The 22893-nt window shown below is 40.5% G+C and overlaps 1 protein-coding gene across 4 annotated transcripts in view; it reads left to right on the plus strand.

Annotated features, from left to right (window-relative positions):
• LOC147164657 (neuropilin-2-like) overlaps nt 1–22893 on the plus strand; it is a 92353-nt gene that overhangs the window by 14400 nt on the left and 55060 nt on the right. For all 4 annotated transcript variants that reach the window (XM_086090969.1, XM_086090972.1, XM_086090970.1 and 1 more), the window contains exons 2-6: nt 1175–1355; nt 9603–9784; nt 16448–16675; nt 20757–20912; nt 21017–21186. In XM_086090969.1, coding sequence (XP_085947095.1) covers nt 1175–1355; nt 9603–9784; nt 16448–16675; nt 20757–20912; nt 21017–21186 — 917 coding nt within the window. The remainder of the gene's footprint in view (nt 1–1174; nt 1356–9602; nt 9785–16447; nt 16676–20756; nt 20913–21016; nt 21187–22893) is intronic.

Raw genomic sequence — 22893 nt, forward strand, 5'->3', positions numbered from 1 at the left:
AATGCCCAACTCTTTGAGTCGTCACCAATACCGATACTAAGTACCAAAAACAACAGTGCTTTTGATACACACCAAAAAAAAACACAATAACAGATGTGTATCTGAAGAAAGACCTATATATCTCAATGTAGCATTTTCCTAAAATTGCATGAAATTATTGGCAATTTTCTATAGAGATAGACTGATAATTTTTTTCAAGGCCGAATACGGATTATTAGTAGCGAAAGAGGCCGATAACCGATATTTGGAGCCGATATTCATTTTCAGTAAAATGGAAACAAATATTGGTGTCAAATTAAAAAAAATACAAATTCCAATTCTTAACTTGAATTTATTGAACAACTTTTCAGATTTGAATGTTTAAGTCTTCCATATTCTTTAAGTTTCCCCAAAATTTTGAAATATCAAAAATGTTAAATTTTTACTTGTCTTTGTTATCATTTCAAACAAAAGGTGCAGAGCGTTCCCAGGCTCAGCAACATCTCTTATAATGTTAACTGAACATTTTCGCTACCTGAGGCTAACACAATTTGAAATAGAATTATTATTGGCCATCAATTTTTTTTAAATAGGCCGATACGGATATTCGTCAAAATGCAGAACATCGGCACAATAATCGGTCTACCCCTAATTTTCTATTCTTCTAATTTCGATATCAGCTACCGTTGCGATATTCCGATACCTTGATATAATGCTGAGTATTGGCCCGATACGGATACCTGATATCGGTACTTGCTCATCCCTAATTTTATGAAGGCATATTAGGATCACATGTAAAATAAGAAAACACATTACACTATAAGCATTTTACAAGAATAAAGTATAGCATACTTTGGATTTTGAAAAAGGTTTTCCTTTTAATAGTGGCTACTTTTAGCATTTAGCAAGTGTGTAAAATTATCCTCAAATCTTACAAAATGACGACGGTGGAGTTATAATTTCCTTTGTGCGCCTGATTTTCCTTTTCAAGCTAATTTTGCTGATATAAATGTGACGTTATTATTATTATTATTATTATTATCACACAAATTTTGTCAATGAACTCAAATTAGCCGCACTACAATTTGGGTTGGTCATTAGTTGAGCAATTTTCGTCATTGACATGCCCTTAGTCAGGATTCAGCGTTCCAATTTGAGGATTGTAATCCCTCCTGCTTGTCTTGTGCGCTCACAGCCTCTGAGCCATGTGGGGGCTATCTGGATGCCAGTGACGCGGGCTACATCACCACCCCCGGCTACCCGCTGGAGTATCCCCCCCATCAGAATTGCCGCTGGGTCATCACGGCGCCAGAACCTTCTCAGCGCATTGTGCTCAACTTCAACCCGCACTTTGAGATCGAAAAGCTGGACTGCAGGTAATGAAATGTTCTCCCAGCATTCAAAGGAAATAATCGTGTGCAATTGCGTTCATGTTTTCCCTTTAGTCAGTGCAATTGATTTTTTTCCCCCCTCCAAATTGAGGATGTGTTATGCTGCAAAACGTTTCAGCACTTTGTGTGAGAGCTGCCGTGCATATTTGGTCATCCCACTCTCTTCCTGTTTCCCTGGCTTCAGCTAGCCCACAATAATCACTTTGGGACCTCCCAGAGTCCCTCATCTCTTAATATCAGATCCTAATTACCACACATTTACACTTCCAGGATGCTTTTTCACACTTTGAACAGATTAACCCAGTCAGGAGACACTTCTCCATCCGTCACTGTTTTTGGCTTGAGTGAAACTGGGAGAAATGCGAGAATGGCGGGCGGCGCAAAAATTGAAATCCAGGATGCAGCCACAATACAGACATGAGGGCAAACAGGCATGCTGGGAAATAATGAACCCATGCTGCTAAAGAAGTTGGAGATTGATTAAGCAGCCTGCAGTCAAACCAGCTGTGGAGGGAAATGATTGTAAAGTCGTACTTGGAAAAGATTGTTTTGCGCAACCGTACAGTTATTTGGCACCTTTCAAAGCGAAGGACAAAACTGGACAACATTTCTTGACAATAATACCTCACTAGTCTAAACGTGACATTCTGATTAATATTACATTAGTGGAATATGAGTTAAGCAGCTAAATCCATCGCAGGGGGCGGCCATTTTGCCACTTGCTGTCGACTGAAGATGACATCACTGTTGCTCAGGGCTCTGATTACAACCAATCACAGCTCACCTGTTTTATGAAGCTGAGCTGTGATTGGCTGTTGATGTCATTTTCACGCGACAGCAATTGACAAAATGGCCGCCTCCTGATATTGATAACAACTGCTGGGTTTTATGGCTTAACTCGTATTCCGCTCACGCAATATTAACCAGAATCCTGTATTTAGACGAGTAGAACATATGATTGTCAAGACATTTTTGGGGGGTTGACTTCCCCTTTAAATGGACTTTATAGGGTCTTCATGTGCACTGGCAGGTGTGGCAACAACTCAAGCACTCGCCGCTGGGTCTTGTTTTGTGAAAGTGATGTATGCGAATGCAGAAGTGCAAGTACACGTTCAATGCAAATTCAGTGCTCATACACTTTGTCTTTTCAACCACACAGCGTCCCCATTGACATCAATAATAGATCAGGAGAATTCCCCCTCTCAGATTTGCTAAAATCATTCTGACATTTCCGTGGTGGAAACGCGGCATCAATATTTTACCTGGCTGTTTGTTGAAAGCACAAGACTGAAAAGGAATTGTGTTTTTTTTTTGCTCTTCTTCCACATTGGACAAAAACAACAAAACAACTACTACTTTCCCTTCTTTTAACCCGTGCTTGTGAGACCCTTGCATTTTAGGCTGTCACTTTCCCGGCAGGGGACCGTCTAGTTGAGTGCAGCAAGTGTAAAAACTAAACTATCTTTTTTATTTTATTTTGCGTTAAGCATCTGGTAGTGCAGTCGTCTTGTTTTGTAAGGCTCACATGATCAGTCTTACCACAAACATTGCAAGCAAACATTTCAGTTTGTCAAGTTGCATTTCATATTACATCATAATTAATAATCCATATCAGGATGTAAGATGATGATAGTAACATCTCAAGCTGAAATTGATCTGTTAAGTCCACAGGGTAAAGATGCCAAGAACGGGGAGAAGACTCGTCTATCATCTCGCGCGCACGCACGCACGCACACACACACACGTACCGCGCAGCAATCAGTCAAGGGTTGTTTCATTATATAACAATGCCGAAGTAATCAGATTTATTACGGCCCCGATAGTGATTTAAAATACTAATCTGTAATCTATATAAAGCATTACATTATGCAGAGCTCCCAGTGGCTGCGCTGGTCAAATCGATGACGGGCTGGTCAGTGAGTGAAAACAATTCTTTCATTAAGATTCTGATATAGTGCTCATTTTGTTTAAGGAGGAAGTGAGAGGAACGCACATAAACTCTGGTGTATAAAAAACAAACAAAAAAAACGTGCATGGATGCCAAGATTAGCAGCTAATCGTGACTAAGTGTAGCTTCTCTTTTCTCAATCACATGAGATGCACCACGAGGCCTTATCATTGGTGGCAGGGTTCAAATAGGGAGTTCAATTAATTTGACGTATATTGTTTTTTTTGGGTTAACTCAAATAACCTTGATTAGCGGCATGCTATCCCGCTACAGGGTCTTCAAGGATGTATGAAGTCCACTTTCAGTCCGAGTAGCCAATTAATATGCCATATGAGGCACTGCGTAATCAATGCATGTAATGCAATGACAGAGTGAACTTATGCCGGAGGAGGTCATCTATGAATTTTGGAGCGGGTCCAAATTAGGACAGTTTGGCCTTGGCTGGCGTGGAGTGCCATTGTAGTTTACCATTTACAATGGATGGAAACTATTTTTACACTTTGTAAGCCTCATGTTCACCGATGGGCAATGCAGTCTGCTTAAGAAAATCACAGGGAGATATTAGGAATATTTCTCCTGTCATCAGCTGTTTTTTTCTCCAACCAATAACTGGCATAAGTGTATAAAAGGTCTCAGCAAAACAACTGGAAAAAGGGCGGGTGGTGGGAGGGGGGGGGGGGCTGCTTGTGTATGCGTGCGAGCGTGTATAAATAAGATTTCGTCTGCCAACAAAGTGATATTAAATTCTTCATGAGGTGACCCCGGAGACAGTTAAGGTTAAAGAGCTGCTCCAGCGTCATATTTTGAGCGGCTATGTTGCCTTTCAACACAGCAGCTGGTTGTCTACTTCACATTTTCCTCTCGGCTCCGTCTGCGAAAGCTGGATCTCTATTTGCCGTCTTTGGAAGGAGTGTGTGTGTGTGTGTGAGTGAGTGCGCGAGCGCACACACACACACACACACACTAGGTAGGGAAAACTGCAGCGTCAGGGTCTGTTGAGCGCAGGCGCAAATCTTCCTGACAGCTTCCCTTCCTCTCTCCCCTTCTCCTCCCTGGATTCCTCTGACCCTTCGTCCCCCTCCAGCCTCGTCACCGCCTTCAAACTGACCCCATCTATCATCTTCCATCTGATCACGCACCTTCTTCAGCCGGCACTTCCCCGCACGTCTCCCTCTTCATCACCTCGTCCTCCTCGTCGGCCCCTAGTGAATCACCCCTGAGTCCTTCCTTCCTCCTTTCGCAGAAAAACAGGAAGCATGACAAATGCGGCAAATTTAGACTTTTCTCTCACTTAAAGCTTCTTTTCTGTATGTGACAAAAGTCCCTTTCGTGTTCTTTTATCCTCCACCGCCGTCGACCTCGGTCACACATGTGCATAAATGCAGAGCTGTGATACTCAGACGCTCCCCGAGGCCCCGAAGGCTTGTCTGATCCATAACTGTATTGTGTGTGTTTGTAATTTTGATGGGCGAGCCCGATCAATATATGTTAAAGCCATAATGAGGCATTGATTAATTGTCCAGGAGATTACAGTTGGACAAAGTTAGATAGACACATACACACGTCAATAATGACCATTTTTCAACAAACCAAAAATGTGTAAATATTTTTAAAGGGGAAGTCAACCTTAAACATTTCTTGACAATAATATGACCTCACTAGTCTAAACATGACGTTCTGATTAGTGGAATAAGAGTTATGAAGCAAAATCCAGCCGTTTTTATCCATCTCAGGGGGCGGCCATTTTGCCACTTGCTGTTGACTGAATATGACATCACGGTTGCTCAGGGTTCAGGCAACGACCAATCACAGCTCATCTATTTTCAGAGGCCGAGCTGTGATTGGTGGTTACCTGTGACCTGAACAACTGTGATGGCAAAATGGCCGCTTTATGATATTGAGAACAACTGCTGGATTTTGCTGCTTACCTCATATTCCATTAACGCAATATTAACCAGAAATTGTCAAGAAATGTTTGGGGGGGGGGGGGGGGTGTTGACTACCCCTTTAATACACTCACATCAGATATGAGTAAATGGTCGACAACTCTTCATGTTTCAACATCCTTTTTATCTGACAGTTTGCCTCTGATGTGACTGGTTTCATATCCCTTTCTTAAAAATAACCAAACTAAAAACAAAGTTGGTCATTTTAGTTCTGAAGTTACATTTGACACCCTCTTTTCCGCTAAACTTGAACTTCAGTTTCCATCCATTTTTTGTAGCGCTTGTCCTCATTAAGTTTGAGCCCAGTGGTACACTTTTTTTTTTTCAGTCAACATGGCGTATACCCACTTTTAAATCTCCGCCAATGCGCACCGTATATCTGTGAGCTAGATTACCCATTTTTTCCTCAAGGATGGTGAAGCCATGAAGGAAAGAATACTTCAAATAGAGCGTTGAGCTGCGAAGGCAGCCCAGAATTTTAGCTCACAGGAAGTGCTCTGTGCTCCTAAACGTGAGACACGCTCGCTTCCTGGGTTCAATCCCCGAGTTGGATTTTATAGCAGCTCGGCTGGTAGTTGATTTTAAAGTTGAATGGGGACAAATAGATTCAATATTGTGGTCCAGTTAGACTCAATTGTGTTTTTCGCATTGGTAAGTGGAGGAAAATGCTCAAATTTGGCCCGATTATCGATACGCGTGTGCATGAGTGTGTCGCTCCAGACAGCTGAAGACACACTCATGCTTAAAGAAACTCTCTATATAAAAGAAGACACAACTTAAAGACAGTTCATATTTTTTTGTTTTCTCTTTTCTGGAAAGAACAACGTACCGCAAAACCACCAATTCATATAAATGTTCTGTCTACGACATGGTGTTCTACAGCAACCCGCCGGTCCTTCTTACTGAAGCCTCACAGTGAAGGCAATTGGCTTTTTTTCATCATTTCCTCCCCTACCAGCAAGCCAAATCCTGTTTTTTACACCCCTTGATAACCGACGAATTTCAAGGCAAACGTGTGAAACAAATTCCCACTCCTTGTCATTCCCTTCAGGCAAGTCTGTGCAACAAACCCGCCGGCTCTGTGGAATATTTGTAGTTTTATTTTTGTGGGTTTGTCGATGGCAAGGAGAGAGCGTAAGAGAGAGAGCGATGATGGGATTTGAGCAGCGTGTTGGAAGCCGTGTTCCTCCCACACAGAACGGATTGAAGGAAACCTCCAGCTCATCTATGGATGCATGCAAGCCACGGGCGCTGTGTGTGTGTGTGTGTGTGTGTGTGTGCGTGCGTGTATCAGTGTGTTTACCGTGTGCTCGCTTAAATGCGGATGTGAAGGCTCGGAGCCAAACGGGGGAAGGGAGGACAGGATGGGGTTGGGAAGGGGGAGGGTGGGGGGGGGGCACCTGTGGCAGTCAGTCCAACAGGAGCGAATGCAGTGTCAGGTTCTCTGTGACCGCATTCTCACTCTGATGGCTGAATCCGTAAGCATTTTCTTTTCATTCGGAACCTTATGTCACGATTTCAAAAGGCGGCCTTTGTCTTTTGAGTTGACAAGGAAGTGTTGTACGGAAGGACGGGTGTGGTATTCTGTTGTACACCTACTTTGATGTCATGGGAGAATGCGTAGAGGCAGCGGGAGTGCAAACAAGTCACTTTTCATAATAATTGCTAAGATTTGATGCAAAGTCACTGTACAGTAAAAAAACAAAACAAAAAAAACAAAACATTTTGTGATAATTCCTCTCAAGTTTCAATGTGGAACGTAACTTTTATGGTGGATTATGTATTATTAAAAAGAATATCTATCTACTAAATATTGCTACTGTGACCATATAATGTCCCCCACAGGATGAATAAAACATCCATCCATCCAAAAATGTATTAAATGAAAAATAAATACTGGTTCCTTACCTCACTTACAGACTAATAAGGAAGTTATATTTCCTGTGTTTGTTACCAGTAGAGCTAAAAAATAAAAAGTTGGTCAGGATGCAGTTCCAATTTTTGGAACAGGCACTTCACAACTGGAACTGGAATATGTAGCATGGCATCAGTAAGACAAGACAAATAGCATCTCAGTTGTGGATCCAAAAAGTCGGGACGGATCGATTATCGTCCGGGCCGATTATTGGTGCCGATATTCAGCATTTTGACAAATATCGATCTTTTTTTAAAATCTGACCATAATAGATCAATTTAAAACTGTATTAACTACAGAGAACTATTTATTTAAATGTCCAGTTATTTTGAAGAGATGCTCTTATTAACCCAGGGAACTTTCTGTGCCGTCTGTTTTTATTTGATATTAAAACCAAAATAAGTGAATTGAAAATGTAACATTTCAGATCTTTTGAAATTTGGGAAAACTTTATTTACTGTAAAAAAAAAAAACAATAGGGAGCTATTTACATGTTTTAAGTTTTCACTTACCGAAAACCTTTCAAGCCATGATGATCTTTTTGTTAGAATTTTAAATCAAAGCTCTCTCTTATATATATAAGATTTGAAAAAAAAAAAAAAATTAGAAAAAACTTGAAGTAAGAATATTTTCAACATATTGTTCTACCTCTACCCAAAAGTCTGGACCTTGACTTAAGAAAAGTTATGTACTGATCGGACTCTGTAAGTCAACAATAATTACACAAATATGCCGTACATATATTTTTCCAAGTATAGCTTCTTTTTTTTCTTTTAAACATGTTTGCAGTAGTTGTAATTAGACATGTATACAGTATATTTTCAATGTACGTCATTGCGGTGATTTGTGTGCGCGCTCGTAGCTCACACAGGCATTATAATTCACTATATTGACGTATCCGCTCCACTTGTTAGGACGCAGTCCAGTATAACAGTGATTAACTTTCTCCCCAATTCCCTACTTTTCCTGAGAAAACGCAGCACTCACACAACGCCGCTGCTGAAAATAAGTAGGTGAGGACAACCTAATTATGACTTTGACTATGGTGCGCACGAGGCCATATACCACACTTTAATTGCTTGCAATTCTCCTTTTTTTAGGAGTTTTTGGGGAAAACATCCCCAAAATGCTGCATTCTTACATTTGAATCCCGCTTTTCCCACACAGTGTCTCTTATGTGAGTGACAACATGTTGGAGGAGCCCAGGGAGAAAAAAAAAAAAAGTGATGGGAATAGGTGTTTCGCCTGGAAACAACTTCACCAAACATAAATAAGATTTACTCGGTTGTTTAAGTTTACACTTGATGGGTGGGCATGCACTCCAGAGACTATTTGTATATAAACAATAAAAAGTCCGTTTTCCATTCCCTTTAAGGGAAAGATATCATACAAGCACCAGTGGAGTTTATTCTACAGCTCATCCAATCAAAACATTCGGATGGATGGAATCACCTCTTATCACTTTTACTACTGTATGTCAGCAATGCAAAACGTAACGCAAGAGCTTTTCCATGTTACTGTAATGAATACTTGCCAGCAGTATCGATTAATCTCCCGTGCATAACTCCATAAAAGCAGACATACTTTGAGGGTTCCTGCACTGATCACACTGGAGAGATGTAAAAAGCTCAATAGAAGAGCAATTAACGTGACTACGGTCCGAACTGATCGATAAAGTAGCTAAAGATGTGCAAATAGACTCTAGATGTACTTATTAGGCGGTCTTTAATTCTCTTGGTGAAAATGGAATTAGCTTAACTCGCACTCAAACTTGATGTCTTCTGTGGTGACAAGGCGCTTGAAGGAATTTTGTTGGCAGGAGGCTATTTTGAAGGCAAGCAGGTGACCTGCTGCTTGTTGTCCAGACACACAGGCAACACTCCTATTGTGCGTCTCTCGCGGAGACAAACATTTGTGCTCAGACCACATCAAAGACATGAAATAAAAAAAAAATATATATTTTTTTTTACACCACACTTCCTAATAATGTTGACAATCTAACCGAAATGTAAGGATGACTGAAATTAGACAAAAGCTTTTACGAAACAATGAAAAAGAACAATATAGGTATTTATATTATATTTGATTAAAACGTTTTATATTTCATTATGAAGTACACCAAATATATGGGAGATTTTTATGTTGTACGGCACTTATAATATGTGTGGTGTTTATGATGGTATGTGTGAATTATATATCTTCCCCTGCAGCTGTAATAACACAACCGCAGTTTTGCTGACAGTGAATATTGCATTCAAATACATTTCTGCTTCCCCCCCAGCCCCCCTCCATGTTGCACTGAGGTCACTGATGTTATCATTCCAATATCTGTATGATCTGTTGATATGACTCCACCCATCTGTATCTCACATCCGTGTTTGCGATGATATTATTAAATTCATGTTGTTTTTTGTCTTTTGTAGGTATGACTATGTTGAGATCCACGATGGCAACTCTGAGTCAGCCGACTTATTGGCAAAGCATTGCAGCAACATCGCCCCAGCACCAATCATATCATCCGGACCCGCCCTCCACATCAAGTTTGTGTCTGACTACGCCCACCAGGGGGCCGGCTTCTCGCTGCGCTACGAAATTTTCAAAACTGGTAAGGAGACAATTCATGATGTGAATTATTATTCAACTCGGTGGAGGTTGTTAGGCCTTTCAAATTCAAATTCACCAAACGGTACTAGGAAAGTAACAAAAAAGAAGAAAACATTACAGAAATGTATTATTGTTGATTTATTACTTTTATTACTAGTGTTAATCAATAGTGAACATTGCTTTTGTAAAAAAATAAAATAAATCTTACTTGATATGCGTACAATTCTTGAGCGAATGTGCCGTGGATTTATGGATGTTCAACCTAATTTGGGCCTGATGTGTCTTACGAGACCTACGCACATGCATTCTCATATACTTGAACTTTTATCTTAAAGGGGAAGTCAACCTCCCAAAAATTCTGGACAATAACATGTTCTATGCAGCACCACTAGTTTAACTCATTCGCTCCCAAAAACGTATAAATATGTTCTATTTTAAATGTTTAAAATGTCCCATAGATGTTTTTTGTTTATGCTAGATCATACAGAAGGCTTTTTGATCTCTTAACTGCAAAGAATAGTTGAAGAAATGGTAGTTATTACACAAACCAAGCCAGCAGGTGGCAGCAGAGCAAAAGAGATCAACCAGGGCCATGTTGGGGGAAAAAAAGCTCATTTAGTCACAATTCTAAATAGATTTGTGAATAATGATGAAACTTAGCTATATTCTAATGCTAATTGCTGCAAAACAATTAGAAAAAATAGAACTATACTTTTTTGTCCTGATGAGACTCTAATCTTTCTTTTGGTAGGTTCCATGTTTTTATAGCAACAGATCACAATATTCTGTGGGTCTTGCAAAATCAGTCAAAATCCAGTAAAACAGCCGGGAGCGAAGGGGATTGCTTCAGTGAAAATGGCTGGGAGTGAATGAGTTACGGTATTTTGGTTAGTATTGCGTTAGTGGAATATGAGTTAAGCAGCAAAATCAAGCACTTTTTTAATCAATATCAGGCGGCCATTTTGGCATTTGCTGTCGAGTAAAAATGACATCACAATTGCGCAGGTCTCATGTAACAACCAATCACAGCTCAGCTTCAAAAACAGGTGAGCTGTGATTGGTTGTTGCCTGAGCCCTGAGCAACTGTGATGTCATCTTAAATTGACAGCAAGTGACAAAATGGCCTCCCCCGAGATGGATATAAAAATGAGCGTTTTCCATCTTTCGGATCAAACTCAACAAATGCCTAATTGTTGGATGTCACTGAAATCTTATCATGAGAGGTTGATAATCCCTGTGGTTTGCGGTGTGTGTTTCAACAATTGTAAATGTTAAACCTGTTCATTATTTCCGATCACAAATCCTTATGTGTGTGCGGTCAACACCAAATTTGGCGTTTCCGCAGATTCCTTGACTGTGACGGATGGCGGCTACAAATAACAGATTATCTGGTTGCGTTCTATTCTAAGTGCCATGGGGCTCCATGCTGCCTCTCACAGGTCAATCTTGGTACTACAACAGACATCCTGTGACTGTCGTTTGATGACATTTCACACTATAAGAACTGTGAGAGTGTGGTCTCTCGTATTTAAAGTTAAGATTTTAATAATCTCTATGGGTGTTGCCCACTTTGCTAAATGTAAATATGAATCTCCCTGGTCAGGTGTGAACATTCCTGCGTAACAACTCTTTGTTTGGATTATTTAACTCTCTCAAAGAGGGGCCTTATCCCCGTGACCCACCCCCAAAATAACGTCTAGTGCACTTTTGAAAGCAGGCTAACCGCGACTGTATCGCTACTGTCATAAGAGAGCCAGCATGCTTCATCGGGTGAGCAGACCTAATTTGTCTCCCGGATGTCATGCCAGACCTTAAGCAGGTGAAGACCAACTCAGCAGGGGACCCTTGAGACCCCTTTGGACTGCCCATGCGAGACCAGTCTGCCTTCAATGGTCGCCCGTCTGTCCGAGCATGACATCTTATTGTGTGTGTTGGACATAAAGATCCCCTTCACGCCGCCGCGGGGTCAGCCAAAGCGAGACCAATTGAGATGAAGGACAAGTGAGACACACATAGGGACGCATCTTGTCCCGTTCCCCTTGAAAGCATTCCGCACATGCCCGTTTAATTGAGTCCTGAGCCCTGAGAGACACTGTCTCACACAGGGCGGGCTGAGGTTACTAACACAACACGTGCGCTCGGCCACATGGATGCGTCTCACTTTCGGCCACCGGCCTGGAGGGATTTGTACTGTGTGTGTCTTTTGCCACTCGATTCCCCTCAATCGACTTTAGGATGAGTGTCGGAGTTCACGCTTGAGTCTGCCGTCATGCACAACACTAGCCAGGTTTGCATGGAGATTTTTTTTTTTTCTTTCTTTTTTTTTTTTTTTTTTTATAGAGAGCATGGAGATTTTTTTAGTCGTTCCGATTGAAATTAGGGATGCACGATAATGCTATTTTTCAATTGATACCGATAAACCAATCATTTAGAAATGTCGCCATGATGCATCTTCTGTAGTCACAAGGCAATGTTGGACGATGAAGTAAGGTGTGTTTGGGAGGGGACGACGAAACAGAAATATTTTTAAAATTAATTAAATAATCGAATATTAATGCTATTTTAGATGGGAAAACGCTATGGTTTATTAAGAATTACAAAAGCATCGTAGGGTGCAGTCGCTTCCTGTTCTTCTTCTTTTAAATTACTGGTGGATCACATCTCTATGGTGTATACCGCCACCTACAGCGGCGGAGTGCCCTCTCGATATTCGCAAAACAAGAACAGATGGAAACAGGCATAAGTCGCATGTCCGTTTTGCACATTTTCAGTAAATTTGCTTTAAAAATTCTAAACAATTGGATGGAAACCTGACTTAAGTCAAAACTGCCGCAACACTGAATTTCTGCTTTCTAACGCTTTTTCAGCAAAGTGTATGATGTTTGCTTTTACACAATTAATTATCCCAAATATGTTTTTTTTTTTGGGAACACTTAACTCTCGAGCTCTTTTTTGTCAACATTTTCCACTAAGTGGCTCAGTTTGCCATGACCTGGCCATGACCTTCAAATGGCTTGCACTTGTGACAGCGGGATAATGAGTCTGACATCTGAATCCAACTGTGTCTTGTTCAGTGGAAGCATTTTTTTTTTTTTAAACCTTTATTCATCGAGGTAAAGCATTTGAGAATATGGGTCAAACGAAGCAAAAATAAACACCAATGGAAATAATAAGTACAGAGTGATAGTTACATTTTTTACAGTAACGTATTTGTCATTAACTTTGTTAAAGCAGTCATCTTTGACAACCGTCACAACTTTTCCAGTTGAACAGACGTAATAAAGTGAACTTTCTGAGCAAGGAGCTGTGGTTGAGATTCAAAAGGCTGTCCAAGTAGCTTTTTCCTCAATGACTTTTCAAAGTCTGTAGCCTACTGTCTTGTTCTCACTCCATGGCCACAAAGCAAGAAATTGCACGTGTGCGCGCGTGTGCGTGTTTGCATTAGTGTGTGCGTGTACCTGGCTGGCAAAGAGGGAACATTTTGAACATTCAAGCTGCTGGAATACGCTTAACAAGATCTTGTTATCCTGAAAGGTGCAACTCGCCGTCTGCTAGCGTTGCGTGGGCGGCTGTGTTTTATATACGTGTCAGGATGAAAGTGTGTGTGTGTGCGCGTCATACACACGTCAATATGCTCTTCCTGTGTGTTCGTGCCCATTTCAGTGCTTACTTTCAATTATGTATTGGATGTGCAAATGTTCATTGAATCACCTTGCGGTGTGTATTAAATACCCCCCCCCCCCCCCCCCCCCCGGTTGGAGTCCTTCGTCCCTAAGAGAGGAGGATTTTAGAGAGGGTCCTAATCCCCGTCCGTCTGTGTTGGGGGAGATTGTCTCGCTACGTCGTTGTGTTGTGACGAGCAGACCTTCGACCCGAGTAACAGTTGAAGTCGGAGCGGAAAGGGCACGTTTGCAGATGCTGAAACTCGCCTAGTAAATAATACTTTTTTTCTTCACATTTTAAATCTCCGCAATACTTCATAGGTGATGCATACGCCACATGCAAAATACTTGGATACTTTCCTGAAGGTATCAAAAAGTGGACAAACAAACAGTTTGTGTTTACACTTGTGTTACTATGGTTGCTGGAGAAGAATTCCGACCAATACACAGGCATCCCTGGTGGGGCAACCAATCAAATCCTTCTGTCTAGGCAGTGCGCCCCCAGCTGTTATTGTGACCCAGAATTCGCCAGACACATGCACTCGCCCACACGCACGCGCACGCGCACGCGCATGCATCCAGTATATGAATGCACAGATGTAGGATGAGCCATCACAAACAAAGGCATGTCTGCACGACATCGCTCGCTCCATTTTTGTTGCACTTTACTGTACATTTTTACACACACAGAAATGGATAAAAAAAAAAAAAGTTTTATGCCTCTCGGTGAACAAGTTATTGGGTCGATACCCAGCTTTATTTCAAGGTATCGGTACAAGTTATACAGCGATCGATACCAGTGTCGGCTGGCCTCCAGTGGCCATTTTATGATCAGGGACTATAAATTTGCAGGGTTTTTCCTGTGTACAAAATTCAGAGGCGGCCACCTCCACCTCATTTGCTTGCCTGCTCCAGCTGTGTTGTTGATCGAGCTCGGCAGCAACGCATTTTAACTGCAGTGGCATTTTAAGCCCTTATTTAAACCCTTATTTAGCAATTACTTGAAGTAGTAGGGATGTTCGATACCACTTTTTTTCAAACTGATATCAGTATGAGTACTCATCCCTTGATTCATCACCAAAACCGATACCAAGTACCGATACCAGTATTGCTTTTGATACATAAGATTAGGGATGTTCGATACCACTTTTTTCAGACCGATATCCGTACTTAAGTCTTGCGTAATCACAATTACCGATACCAAACACCAATACCACTAGTACATAAAAGTCCCCTAAAAACAATGACAAATATAAAAAATTTAAAAAAAATACCTATATATCCTGATTTACTGTAGCATTTTCGTTAAAATTGAACACACTTAATGGCATTGGTCTATTCTTCTAGTTTCTAATTTCTAGTTCATTATTGTAAAATGGGCACAAAATTGTGTCCAATATTGGTATCGACCACCATTGTGAATAACAATACCTTAAAACAAGGCTGGTATCGGCACCAATACCAATAACTGGTATCAGTACTCGCCCATCTCTACATACAACCACAAAAAAAATCTAAAATAAAATAGTAACATCATTAAATATATATATCTATCCCACTACAGCATTTTCTTTGAAATTTGCTTGAAACTAGTGGCCATTTTCAATTTTAATTTATAGTTCCTGATAGTAGGCCAAGTAGCGTTACCAGTATCATCCACCATCACAAGTACGATACCTTGACCCATCCCTAATTAGAAGAATAGAAAACTTAACTTAACGTAATTAACTCCTGTGTATGTTGTTACTCCAGAATCAAATTTGACGAATGACCGTTAAATTGTTTCAGTGTGGTTTTAAATACTCCTAATATCCAATGATGTCGCATAAATGAAATCTTGTGACCCGGCTGTCTACTGTTCCCCTCTTGTCCAAAGTCTACCCAGCAACACAAATCACTGTGCAGTGCAGCCACAACATTCTTGATGCAGACTGGCAATGACTCACACAAAGGGTGGAAAACACAATTCAACGTGAGGAATGACTAATGACTATTTTTGCCGCTTCGGCACATTATGGTACACTATATTGGTTTCCAAAAGCATCAAGGTGCAAATACAGGTTAAGAGGGCATGAAAGGAACATATCACATGTGAAAGGAGGCCAGAAGTGTTTATGTGATGTGCATGAACTTGAAGTAATGAGGGGCGGCGAGTAAAAGTGCTGCTGGCAACCAAACTGGTCAGGCCATCGCGCTGCGCGCACGCACACACATGCTTGCAGTCACGCCGACCCACATTATTGAGGGGGGCGAGTAGGTGTGTGTGTGTGTCTGATGTCGTTACACGTGTGAGAAGGTCAAAAGCACAACAGATTGATAAGTAGGACACAAGATGTGACACATAATGTCATTCAATCAGGATTGTTTATTTGTACTTTGGGGGGGGGGGGGGGGGGGGTATGTTTGGTAAACGTAACTCTTCTAAATGCAGCTAACGCACCCGTATTTGAATGTATTTAAAGATGTGAGAGTAGATGTGTTACTTACTTTCTCTTCATTTCCTTGTGGAAGCATGCGAGCGCAGACACCCAAACAGTCTGGAGGGAAATGGGTTACTATAAGAGGCTTAGACAGTCGTGTGTGTGTGTTCGCGCGCGCGTGTGTGTGTCTATGCATGTGTGTGTGTGCGTGTGTGTATGTTTGGGTGTGCGACTATACATGGTTGAGTAAACTAGAATAATGGTGCCATTCCACCACACCAATTGTGTGTGACAGAGCACTGATAGAGGGAATATTACAGTAGAGGATTTATTAAAGGGCTTAGATTACCCTAAAACCGGGTATGAGACTATTGCGTGTGTGTGCGTGTGTTTATGCATGTGCGCGAGGTTGTGTTTAAGCTATTAATAGGATGACCAACCAACCATGTCAGTGTAAACATACTGTACGGAGAAAAGAAGTGGGACACACTCTGAATGTATTTATCAATAAGGCCTTCCTCAGCATGCTTCAATATATAACTCATATTTGTCCTAATGTATACATTTTTGTCTTCGTCCTAGGTTCAGACTGTTCCAGAAACTTCACAAGTCCTTCGGGTCTCATTGAGTCTCCAGGTTTCCCTGACAAATACCCCCACAACCTGGAGTGCTCCTTCATCATCGTCGTGCCCCCCAGCATGGACGTGAGCCTCACTTTCCTCACCTTTGACCTGGAGAATGACCCCTTGCCGGGAGCAGAGGGGGACTGCAAGTACGACTGGCTGGAAGTTTGGGACGGCCTTCCTGGAGGTGAGACACATATGGATACTATGATGATCATATATGACTAAAATGTCAATTGATTGGCAAAACAGTCGTTAACACATCCGCCTGACACTTCTGAGGTTCAGGGTTCAATCAAAAGTCAACTCAGGACTTGCATAGGTTTTCTCTAAAAAGATGAGTCTCGTGTTAACTGTGGAAAAAGTTGGGTAATACTTTAGAATATCTATCATTTATAACTAGTTAATAGATTATTAGTAAACTGTTAATAAATTAGTTATTCTTTACTAACAGGTAATTAATTAGGAATAGTTGCAACTTAAAAAATAATGCACCATTAACATATATAAAGCATTGTTCATGTTATATTACTCATTTATTAAGTATACTGTAGTTATTAATAATTATTAACTGTAACTCATTACCTAAGAGTTTAATGATATATTAAATATCTATAAGCATCATTATAAATCTTTAACAAACTGTTAACAAACACATCATTAATAATTCATTAATTAAATGTTTTGTAATGATCTATTAACTAGTTATAACAGATAGTTATTATGAACTCATTCACTCCCAGCCATTTTCGCTGAAGCAACCCCCTTTGCTCCCGACTGTTTTATTGGATTTTGACTGTATTTACAAGACCTACAGAATATTGTCTCTTCTGTCACCAGGAAGAAAAAAAAGTATATTTCCGTTTCCGTTTTGCAGCAATTATTCACAAATCTGTTGAAAATGCTGGGGAAAATAGCTTTTTTTGCAATATGGCCCTGGTTGATCTCCTATACTCTGCTGCCATCTGCTGGCCGTTTTTTGTAACAACTACCATTACCTTAAGCGACCTCTTCAGGACAGAAGCTGCATCAAAGCCTTCTGTATGCCCTAGCATAAAAAACAAACAAACATAAAAAAAAACTATAAATATGTTTTTGGGGGACCATGGTAATATTTAAAATAGGACGTTTAAAAAAAAAAATGGGAACAAATGAGTTAAGTGTTACCAAAACTTGAGTGCAATAATTCTAACTCAGTGGCCAGCACCTTCTAACATAAACTCCCATCCGTTACACATAGACCTCTGCCAAGGCAAATCTATTAACAAAATGGTAAATAAATGGCAAATGGACTGCATTTTACATAGCACTCATATATTGACCAAAGCCTTACATTCACCCATTCACACACACATTCCCAATTCCATTCGTTTCAGTGGGAGTCTGCTGCAATGCAAGGCACTTCCAGGTCCTCTCGGGGCAAAATTAGAGGCTCAGTGTCTTGATCAAGTACACTTCAACATGGTCACAAGGTTTGAAGCTCGAACCCACAACCTCCGGCTAAATTATATTTGATTCTGAGAGGTATAAAGTACTATTGATATAATACACTAAAACTAAGCATAAATGTCACCTTAATCCAGATCTTCACCTAAATGTAATGAAGTATGTGCCATTTGTCCGATTTGTGTTTTTAATGTAATTTAACTAATTAGGGCATACCCTGCCTCTCACTCAAATGCAGCTGGGATAGGCTACAGCTCACCTACAACCCTAATGATAGCAAGTGTGATAAAAAAAAAAAGAGAATAGATAAGTGGTTAAAGAGTTTAGCACAGTAATGTGTTAATGATGTTGCAGCCATTTTGCGGTGGACTCCACTTAGTGAAGTGAAATGAAAAGTGCTGCTCCCTGCCTACATCTGTATCGATTTACTTGGAATGCCAACTATTTTAGTAGCTTTGCGTTGGTTGATAAAAGCTGAGCTTCCAGGCAAAATGTTGGCACCTACCTTGGAGAAAGCGCATATGTTTTCGTGGGGAAAATAAAATGAGAGCTGTTGAGTGGAGGGAGCGAGAGAGAAAATAAAATAGGTGAGGGGGTTAGGATATTTCTGTTCTTGCTGCTGGAATTACTGGAGAGAGTTGAGAGGGACAAATCCTCTGCGCAAAAAGACTGGATACAGTTTCAAGAGATGGAAGAGGAAAAGAGAGGAAAGAAAGCAGAAGCAGAAGGGAAAAAAAAACAAAGGATGTGTTAAGATGAATAAATGGAGGCCAGAAGGCCTTTGGTTTGCCTCCAGAAAGAGGTTGAGAGAGAAGAAAATGGGAAGGCGAGTAGAATTACAAGAAGGACAATTCAAACTGGAACATAAATAGTTCTGTCGTAACTGTTGACCATTCTGCTCCAAAAGTACAAACTATAATGGAACAACAACTCTAAAAAGGTGAAAATAGCACAAATAGGTCAGTTGACAGGATCATACAAACGAAACAATGCAGTTAAAGTTACTGTTATTGCAGTCTTTATTTTGTTTTTGTTTTTTGAGGTGAAAACTTGTATAGAACTTGTATCAGTTGTAGGGAAGATGAGACAATCGTCACAAAGGTTTAAAAAGGAAAGTGGAATGAATTTGGAGGATGTTTAACGGGAAGGAAATCCAATGGCTGAGATCAAGAGGTGAAGGACTTTCAGTTTGAGTTCTTCCACAGGACAAGAAAGGCAGGAAAAGATCATGACAAGTGAGCATGCTTGAGCTACATAACTTGCATGTGTGCAAATCAGCACTTATGAGTTTATTTTATTTTATTTTTATTATTTTTTATTGGTTTTTTATTTTTTTATTTAAATTTTTAATTATTTGTAATTATTATTATTATTATTTTTTTAGATTACAATGATAGTCATACATTTTTAGCTGTGTACCATAAAGCTTGACTGTTCTTAAGATAATTTGTGCTTTTTTTTTTAAGTGTTTTTTTTTCCCTCACAGTGCTATTAGGAGAAGAGTTATTACTATTGTTTGCTCAAGAGGCCTATTTCAAATATCCACCCATTCCAAAATGGGGAAAAAAAATCAATAGCACTGATCGATGTCTGGCTGTTTTCTCATCTTCTACCTCCTCCAGAAGCTTCAACACGTGTGTGAGGAGCATTCAGCGCGTATTTATGTGCTATCTTTGCTTAGGACCCTTCACAACAAACACGCACACGCTCACGCATACACACACGTGCACCCCAGGGCCCGAGATCTTGCTCATCTGTTTGTTGTTGACATATACAAGTTGCTGTTTCAGAGAAGACGACAGTAGATGCATCACTTAGGTCCTTGAATTTACACGCACACATGCGCGCGTGCAAACACACACACACACACACACACACACACGATTAAAGTGTACAGTGTGCAGCCACGAACAGCCTACCTTGCAGGGGATGAATGATCGGAAGGGAGGTGGTGACAGGGAAAGGTGTGGCCCTGACTATATTTCAGCAGAGCACAGAATTAGAGAGGTTGGGGGAGGGATACAATCCAAGAAGGAAAGCAAGTTGATAAATGAAAAGGAGGATTTATAGATGGTGCCAATATAGAACTACTATAACTTTGTCAAAATGCCGAGAAAATGGTTGGAATCTGAGATGTTTTGAGGTTTCTTATTTTTATTTTGGTGTTATTAATGCTACTAGTAATAGTCCCAATGATGACTTTCTACTTTTGAGTAGTTGGAAGAAGACAATGCAGTTGTTTGTATATGTGAACTGTCAACCAGGACGGATAATTCCTCTGTTGGCATTCATCATCGTTCAAGTAGTCGGTTTAAATATTTAAGTGGTATTTCATGACACAAATCAAATGAAAACATCTTAACAATTTAGCTTGTTTTCTATATTGTTTTACAAAATAGCTAGCTTCTAAGCTAGCTAGTGTTAGCTTTCTGTGTTCAGTTAGCTTGCTAGCGCATGAGGGGTTGTGTGTTTTATCTTTCCTTTTCATATCTCTCTCTCTCTCTCTCTCTCTCTCTCTCTCTCTCTCTCTCTTTCTACCTATCTATCTATAAACCAACTTGGTGATTTATTCTGGCAATGAAGTAGTTTGCTGCTTCTGACGTCAAATGTGACTTGATTTAAAGCTGTGGATTTATGGAATTGGGGCTCAATGTTTGAAGCTTTCTGCCTTCCCTACTCAATAAATACATATGTCAAGGTGTAACTATAGTGCTAATTACCCAAGAGACTTGGTTAAGTGGATTGAATGCATTTGCGTCACTTGTGGCAACTTTCTAATTGTCAAAATTGATTGAAACGGTTTCATTATTTCTGATTCCCAGTGGGCCCACTGATTGGTCGATATTGCGGGACCATGGTACCACCAGAGATCCAATCATCTACTGGGATTCTTTCTCTTTCCTTCCACACCGACATGGCTGTGGCTAAAGACGGCTTCTCGGCGCGGTACAACATGACGCACAAGGAAGTCAGTGAAAGTAAGTTGATGAGAATCTCATTTATTTATGTGTTTATGTATTTATGTATTTATTGACTTACTTACTTACTAAATTCCCATACTAAATATCTGTTTTGCTCACAGCATTCCATTGCAGCAATGCTTTTGGCATGGAAAGTGGAAAGATCACCGATGAACAGATCACAGCTTCATCGAGTTTTTATGATGAAAACTGGCTGCCACATCAGGCCAGACTCCACTACAACAACAACGGATGGACGCCCAATGAGGACAGCAACAGAGAGTACATACAGGTACAGCGCAAACACTTTTGACCACATGGCATTCTGATAGAGGCAAAAGTCATTTTTGCCTTCAAAAATAGCACGAGCGCAGCCATATTCCTGGATTGCAGAATCCTATTCATATCAAAATAGAAATCTCACCTGAAAAGAGATTGCATTGTTATTTTAGCAGCATAGTTGTCCTTGCGCTGGCAGGTCACACATAATAACTTTCTATTGCTATATTTGTACCAGTAGGACGGAGAGAGCGAGAGTGGGTGGTGGTGTGGTGTTATCAAGGTTTAGCAGCTCGATGCCTCAGTAAGGCATTGTTTACTGTGTTCCATCACAGTGCCAACTTTGTGCCAGCCACTTGCCAAGCCTGAGTTATGAGCTTGTCTGGTTCACGGGGCGGGGGGAGGGGAAGGGAGTGTGGGGTTCACGCTCCGCTCGGATAGAAATGGATTCCGCGCAGCCAACGAGGCCCTCCTCCGTGACACCCCTTCTGTAAACAATAGATTATCTTGTTGGGTGTCACCTTCTCTTAGCCTCCCAAAGGCAGCCCAAGTATGCTTCTTTATTAGATGATTTACAAGATCTTGATTTGTTTCTAATGCATTTTCAATGACATCCTCCCCTCTGATGCCCATGTAAACTAACACGAGGGAATTGTTTGTCCTTAAAACTTAAAAAACACAACAGGAATTTGCATGAAAATTTGCTTGAACACAATTCGTTCCGGCCGTTGGAATACAGGCTTTTAAAAAAATGCCACCATGTGGCATTAAAAGGCACACTTAGCTACGGCCACACTGTTTTGTACGTTTTGTATTCATGACGTAGAAGTATTTCTATACGAATATTTAATATGACGATAAGCGGTTCAGATGATGGATGGATGACTTCTCCTTTTGTTATTGAAAGAGTACGGCTCAGTTATGGCTTGTGTACCAATTGGTTGTAACTCTGGACCCCAATCCAGACTTCATATTTGCCTACAACATGGATCTCATTCTTTAAAATTGATTTGGTCTTTGACTACAATCTCGTTAGGTACGCTGAGATCTAGTGTGATATTAAGCATGATAATGTCTCATCGATTAGAATAAGCACAGAAAGTGAAAATGACAACACTGAGGAGCCCCACATGACAGCAGACTTTGATTAACTTGAGTCCAGATGTTGTTTTGTTCATAGTTTCGACACATTCTGTTTGTTTTCTATCCACGCAAAAAAATAGTATCCCCGATCTCACTTTGGACAAGTAAATGACAGTATAGGTTTTAACTTCCTCACTTTGATAGAGAAAATCCCGAGGAGATCCGTGCAGCCGTGCATGTCTAATTAATTGATTTCTGACAAACTAGTGGAGCGTGCTCGCACTTAAATAACAAAGAAATGAATAACCAGAACGCAAACATTCACTCGCATATCCCCTGATTAAAGTATCACAACAACAAACCTATTCATGCATGCGAGCCTTGGGCTCTCTGTAGTCTCATTTCAACGAACGGAATTCTTTACATCTTTTTAATTTTATTTAGGAGCCAAAAGGACACAAAAAGCAGATTAATGGATATTACCACAACCTTCTAATACAGCTGTATGAAAACAATGATGGATGTGAACTACAAGTAATAGCCCTGCAGTAGCAAATGTCAAACTCCACTGTGGCCGACGTCTTGCACATGAAACACAGGAAGGGACTGCAGCCAAGAAGTAGCCATGAGGTCAAGG

This window comes from Leptonotus elevatus, chromosome 12, assembly GCF_054856555.1.
Source record: "Leptonotus elevatus isolate MCC_2025b chromosome 12, RoL_Lele_1.0, whole genome shotgun sequence".
Classification (NCBI taxonomy): Eukaryota; Metazoa; Chordata; class Actinopteri; order Syngnathiformes; family Syngnathidae; genus Leptonotus; species Leptonotus elevatus.